Here is a 7,032-nt window from a genome sequence, read left to right as displayed (position 1 = left end):
TCTTGAACCTTGTATGGGACAAATTATTACATGACAGGAGCCACCACATGAACTTGTATGATCCACTTCTAGAAACCTATCTGTCTGATGAATGATTTTGAGATAAAGATGATGACGAGGATGTTAGTTACTTAAGTGGAGGAGATTGTAAAATTCATTAGGTAAAAGAAAGCTAAATTCTTAAATATCGATGTACCTTTTGGGTGTAATGGTTGGAATTTCATTTAAAAAACTCCTTAGTTAAGCGTGTTCATCCTAAAGCAATTATGGGATGAGAAACCTATTAGAAAGTTACACCAATATGACAAAACTGTAAAGCTCTTAGGCCAAAGCGGACAATATCTCGATAAGTTAAGAGTTTGAATTGTTACAGCTGCCGTTGATATATCTCTTCCCAACCACCAATTGTTGTTGGAGTTCCGCCCATCTGCTAATTATTGCGGATCTCCTCCTGAGCATTATCGCCATTAGATCTCTTCTCAATCGCTAATCGTGGTCAAATGGCCTGCGTCCGGTCGTCACCATGGCTCTTCGCTCGACCTCTGTCGCTTGCCGACTACGGTCCTTTGGACCACCACCGTCGCCTGACTATGGTATGGTCCTTCTGACCTTTGTCGCCCGCCATCTACAGCCTTTTCGACCTACATCACCGACTACGGTCCTTCTAACCACCATCAACGGCCGACTACGATCCCTCTGAACACCGTCGACCAACTACGATCCTTCTGACCTCAGTCACCCGGTATAGACCATCTTGGGAAGTTATCTTATCAGGATGAATACACAAGGTAGATTTCCTATAAACCCTAACAGCAGCAGATATAATCAAATCGGTTAACGGCACGGGCTGCCATCCACATTCTGGCCGAAGTACTTGTTTGAAGGTTTTGAAATAAAAAATCTTTAGAAGATAATGAAAAGCATTTAAGTCAACCAGCAATGTAAATACCCATGGGATAAATAAAGAGTGTTTCTCATCTCTTCCTACAACAAATGCATTAATAGATTCGGAAAAAAATCTGTAATAAGTCCTAGAAAAGGAAGAAACCAACAAGCAAATGTTTTTTTTTTTATGCCAGAACTAGTAATGAGGGCTCCGGAAGCAAAAAACAAAGGAAGTATAGAGAAGCAAGTCGGAATGACTCTCGGTCAACTTAATTGTCTGCTGCCTTTAATCATAACAAAGATTTTAAATGCAAAATATAGAAAATTTAATTTTCGAAAGTAATAAAAATCCAAAAAATTTCCTAGATGAAAACCTTCATGCTTTGTGTAAATCCAAGATAAGCCTTCTGAATTGGGAGCTTGTCCTTGGTGAAAAGTTACTAGTCATGCTCTTAACAAGTGTAGATCAGAGCAATTTATGCTCGCCCGAAGGTGTCATTTTTTGCACAATGTACTGCCTTTGAGCTATTCGTAGGGTCGAGTTTGTCAATCAGAGATACTTTTGGAGGTTCAATTATCTTTAATTGCATGAAGCGGAACGTGTTTTATAACTATTGATTTACTGGTATGTGTTTTGAAGACCCGTCACAATATTTGAGGCATCTCGAGTCTCCTGCTGAGTTAAACTATGCACACATGGCTGAAGTATAGCTGAAGCAACAATAATGCCAGCATCTCTCTAACCACTGTCAGATGGACTACCTGCAACTGAATCAGAACCATTACCTCTACCAACAAAACTCCGAACAAAGGTACGAAGTGGAACTATCCGCGGTCTCCCTATTAATCTAATAGAACTCTTAAATCTGGGATCAGAATGTCGATCGAATCTTTCCTGTGGATACTCTACTACCCGGTGCCTACCTGACCGCATCTAAACCAATGTCCAATCATCAAGTAGCACTGACTAGAATAACGTCTTCCACAACTATGGGACATAAGTGCCCACTAACTGAACCAGATCTGGTTATGCTGCCACTGCCAAATACTAATGCAGACATTGACTATCCACCTTTTATGAAGTCTCCTCATGTAAATCTGCTCTTCTTCCCAGAAAAGCCACTACTAGAAGTCTCATCTCTAAACCGCTTTCTACTAGTAGTCCACCACCGCTGAGTAACCAGCAGACCATTTTCTATCAGACAAGCTCTATCCACAAGCTTAAATAAATCAGAAATTTGAAATGGCACTATAGGCTGTATCAGACTATCATGAAGTCCTCTCAGAAATCTGTAACACTTCTTCGTGGGAGTACTAACTAGTTGCAGAGCATATTTGACCAAAAGCAGTGAACTCTTCATCGTATTGCGTAGCTATCATCTTCCCTTAAATTTGTCTTAGAAAAATCTCATGTATCGACTATTATAAAGAAGGTGGTACAAACCAGGCTCTAGACACATCTGATGAGAACTCCTCTCAACAAATCAGAGATTTCAATCTCCATAGAAATTTCTTCTTATGCTAGCCCATCCACCAATGCTCAACCTCGCCATCTAACAGAAAGACTGCTGATGGAACCTTCCTCTGAGTAGGACATTGTATACAATCAAATGTCGTCTCCAGCCTCCTCAACCAGTCTTCTTTCTACTCTAGGCTCAACAGTACTCACAAATCTTGGAGGCTTTAATCTCAAAAATATCTACATATTTATATTACCTCATCAGATCTCATAGTACGTAGGAATCCTACTATGTGCCTCGCCCATCATCTGAGTTATCAAAGTAGCAAACTACAAAATTATATCTGAACCAACTATCATAGCAGTACTATGTATAGAAGTCGCAAGGCTAGCACTTTGTTCATATGTCATATGTGAGTATGATAGATCCAATATCATACAAAATATGCAACTGAACATACATGCATATGAAATATGTAATAATAAACATCCGGACATACTCAAAACTATCCCACTTGAATTACAGATCAATTCCTATAGCTCTATTTTACGATCCATTCCCAAACTATTACTTTGATACCATAATAAAAATCGTACTGAAGCCTAGCTTTGATAGCAATTGTTATGCAAAACAGTGGGAAACAACACAAAAATCATAACCAAACACAATGAACATGATACAATTTATGTGGTTCGCCGAAGAGTCTCCTACGTTCACAGGGAGGGGATGATTTCACTATATTGTGAAGAAATATGATTACAATTGACTCTCTTACTCTCAATTACAACTCCCCTCAACCTCTAGTTATAGATTTGAAACAAAAATTAATAAGGAAAGCCCTAATCAATTCTCTAATTAATCTCATAATTAAATCTCTTAATCAACGACAAAATTGGATTTCCTAATTAAAACAAAGAAAAAAAAAAACTCCCCTAATCAATGTTGTAGTAAATATGGAACGCATTAGTGTTAACTCATACAAATCATATAGCTCATCTTGATTTTTTGATTGAGAACTTTGTACATGTAACGTGTGTGTGAGTTTATCTTAATTGGCTCAAAAACAAAAAATCATATAAATCATTAGGACTTTTGAAAAAGCCGGGGGCCATTAGCTAACGGTCAACCTAATTAACTTACAATATTAACCAAATGTAAAGTTTTTTGAATGTGGATAAGACGTGGTGATGTACCTCTAAAACCTCTTTTAACGTATCTAAGGATATGCTCGAATATTCTTTCACCAAGTAAATTTCGAATAGTTGTTCGGCTTCTTAAATTAATGAACAAGGCAGACTTACCCATCACTAATCTCAAGTTTTATATTGACCAATAATTTTGAGACTTTAATATATATATATATATATATATATATATATTCTGTAAGAAAGTATTTTTTATTTTGGAATATTTAGAGCAATTAATACAAATTCATACACATATTACATACATAAAATTCGAACCTAAAATCTATTAATTTATTGTCTAAATTTTCAACCAATAAATCAATATAAAGTGCGGGTGATAAAAAAGTAAAGTTACTATTATTTTTCTGTAGTCTGAAATTTATTTTTTTTCTATTTGTATTTTGCTCTTTCTATTCACTTGAAGAGTAAGCAAAACTTCCTATTGAATGGTGGTTTGATTAGTTCAAATCTTTTTGAGATATCAATCAATTTTCTTTTATTAAAAGTTTTTTTTTTAAATTTTTGAGGTATTTTACTTTGAAATAAATATTTTTATATGTTTCTGTAAAAATTAAGATAAGGGTTATATTTTTTTTTTTTAATTTTGAATATTATGAAGCATATAATTATAAAAAAAAAATTAATTATATGATATTTTTAGAAATAGATAAAGAGAGAGAAAAATATTTAATAATTTATGAGAGTTTAGTCGTGTAGCATTATTATTACTTCATGGGGTTGTTTTAAAGTGAATATATTTTACTGGTTCTAATTCATTACTCCGTGAAAATTATAAAATGGCATCTGTCCTACCAGCTCATCTCTCTATTGTTATCCCGAGTACTGATTTCTCTTCTGTTCATCTTTATCTTTGCAAGGCAGTCTCGATCGATCCCTTTTACCTTTTCAAACGTTTTTCTCTCCCGTTACTTTTTATTTTATGAATCGCAAATTGTTTTGTAACTACATAGAAGTGAAGTGATTTCCGTCTCCTTTCTGGGTTCTTCTGATCATCTCCTCTTCTTCGAAAAGATTATCTTTTTGTTAGCAGAAAAAAGGTTCAAACTTGATGGATTTGATGACTTCCTGAGATTTCTTGGTCTTTCTGAGACTTTGCCATTGAGCTTTCGAAGAGGTGACCCTTTAGATCTAGTTCTATGTAAAAGCTATGCTTTTTTTTTTTGTTTCTTTTCTTCACCCTTCTGAGTGTTTCTTTCATTTGATTTCAATTAATCTTTCTGTTCCCAGCTTTTTTCACTTTGCCTTCTCTATCAGTATCTTCTCCCAATTGGTTCTGATACGTAAAAATGGCATGTTTGGAAGAGAGACATTCTCAATACGAGAATTTTGTTGTTATATGCTTGACTGAAGCTAAGAATGAGAATTGCAATTCAAATTATGAAACAAAATTGCCTTTTGATTATTGCCAGCCTTCAACGGCATGCAATATTGAGAAAGCTGGAGTTCAGAAGCCTTGCAGAAGCTCCTGCGACTCAAATACTTCCTCTGACTTGGATTTGGAGTCAGGGCCAGTGGATGTTAAGTTGATAGTGGAAGAGTCTGAGAAGGATTGCAGGATTTGTTCTATCAATTTAGAGTCTTATAGCCGGGAATTGGGCATTCCAATTGCCTTGGGCTGTTCCTGTAACGGTGATTTGGCTTTTGCCCACCAGAAATGTGCAGAGAAATGGTTTAAAATCAAAGGAAACAAGTGAGAGAATCTTTTCTTATTGGTGTTTTAGTTTGAATATTACAAATCTCTCAAAGTAATATCATTCATTATATAATTAGAAGAAAACTTGGCACTGATATTTCCTTCTAATTCTTTGGTACTTGTAGAAAAAGCCATTCAATTATAATAGAAAAGGAAAAAAAAAGACCTTTCTTTGTATCTTTGTGGTGAATTCTCTATCTTCCTATGAACATATTTTGATTTATCATTCTGAATTTTTTATTTTCAGGATCTGCGAAATTTGTGGCTCAACTGTGAGAAATTTGGTTGGATTTGGGGATACCAAAACCATTGAGGACTCGATCAAATCAGGCCATAATACAGCAGCAGCAACTGAAACTCAAAGATTTTGTCAGGGGCATAGGTTGATTAATTGTATACTAGCTTGGATGCTAATTGCCATAATTCTATGTTGGCTTCTTCGCTTATACACTCGCCAAGAATACCAAAAGAACATTAAAGATTGAATAAGCTTGTTCACTTGTTATGAATGTTAATCAATGAGCAGAAGATAATGGATTTTTTTTCCTTTTGTGATAATAATAATAATAATAATAACAAATAATGAACAAAATGGATCAAATGAGTGTGAAATAGAAAGAAAGAGCTGCAATCTTCAGCTGGAGGTAGGAGATTGAGGGATCATTGTTAATTCCATTTAAATAGATTGGATGACACTAATCTTGTTGTATTAAAGCCTTGCAATCCTTCTTTTGTTATATTTTTAGGAGTCGGATCTTTTTGTTTTAATCAACACTAGCTTGAGAGAAAATAAATTTGAAAGAATTTGTGAGCATTAAACATGCTCTATTAAATTTGTAAGATTAATAAATAAATAATTTTAATAAATCATAATTAATCATAAATAATTCCAAATGAATTCAAATTTTCAGAAAATATTCTACTCTTACTTGTGAATTAAATTTTATGAAAATTTGAATTCATTTGGAGGTTCAAAATTCAAACCCTAATTTCTAGTTTAGCAAAAATTTATTTTATGGTACGGATTACCTACGCTTGAGGCCATTCGCAATTTTTTTTTCAATCTCAAACTCAATGGTGAATTTTCTGTTACCGTTCTTAATCCTAAGAATGTATTAATCAAACTTGTTAATGACTTAGATTACTGTCGTGTGTTTGCTCACCATTCTTATTTCATGAATAGCTGCTTCATGAAGATTTTCAAGTGGACTCCAACTTTTGATGTTGAGATTAAATTGCCCATTATTCAAATTGAGTTTCTTTTCCGAACCTGAGACCCCATCTATTCTCCCCTAGGATTATTCATGGGCTGGGTTTTATGTTTGGTCATCCTCTAAAGATTGATCACACAACATCTTCTGGCTCTAGGCCTTCGATTTCTTATGTCCTAGTAGAATTGGATGTAACCAAATCTTTTTCTGATAAGGTGTGGGTTGGTCCGAAAACTTTGGGGTATATTCAACAGGTGGTTATGAAGGCTTTTTCCCTTTTATTGTTCACATTGAAAGTCTTTGGGGCACTCGAAAATTGAATGCCATATCCTTCATCCCCATTTAGCTTTAGCCCCTTCTGTTTTGAATCATGTTGATGTACTGGTTGCCCATGCATGTTGATGGTATTCAGCCTGTTTCTGGGGTTGGTCGTGTGGTGGTGCCTGTGGGTGTGGCTGATGTTGTAGCGACTGTGGATGTTTTGGTCCCTACTTCGGAGGTTTCGAAGGAGGTTCCTGTGCCTGTAGATTTCTCCCTGGTTAATGCCGATGTCCCTATGGTTTATTTGGACCCTC

General features: G+C 35.3%; 1 protein-coding gene across 2 annotated transcripts; it reads left to right on the top strand.

The window, feature by feature from the left end:
• Positions 1–4,352: 4,352 nt before the first annotated feature.
• Positions 4,353–5,791, top strand: LOC110114195. 2 transcript variants are annotated; one of them, XM_020846988.2, is made up of 3 exons: positions 4,353–4,667; positions 4,781–5,243; positions 5,494–5,791. In XM_020846988.2, exons 2-3 carry the CDS (start codon positions 4,840–4,842, stop codon positions 5,729–5,731), a joined length of 642 nt encoding a protein of 213 aa, XP_020702647.1. In that variant the 5' UTR covers positions 4,353–4,667; positions 4,781–4,839; the 3' UTR covers positions 5,732–5,791. The 2 variants fall into 2 exon arrangements, with proteins under 2 accessions (XP_020702647.1, XP_028551779.1); XM_028695946.1 differs by having other exon boundaries at positions 4,353–5,243.
• The last annotated feature ends 1,241 nt before the right edge of the window (positions 5,792–7,032 follow it).

The sequence above is a fragment of the Dendrobium catenatum genome, unplaced genomic scaffold, assembly GCF_001605985.2.
Source record: "Dendrobium catenatum unplaced genomic scaffold, ASM160598v2 fragScaff_scaffold_716, whole genome shotgun sequence".
NCBI lineage: Eukaryota > Viridiplantae > Streptophyta > Magnoliopsida > Asparagales > Orchidaceae > Dendrobium > Dendrobium catenatum.
The sequence above is the reverse complement of the archived record's forward strand: the minus strand, read 5'-3'. Positions and strand labels throughout refer to the sequence as shown.

Excerpts from the sequence above, each read along its gene's own strand:
- LOC110114195 (XM_020846988.2), top strand. The coding sequence starts at position 4,840 with ATGGCATGTTTGGAAGAGAGACATTCTCAATACGAGAATTTTGTTGTT. Across the intron at positions 5,244-5,493 it reads TTTAAAATCAAAGGAAACAA|GATCTGCGAAATTTGTGGCT; the intron begins GTGAGAGAATCT and ends TTTTATTTTCAG.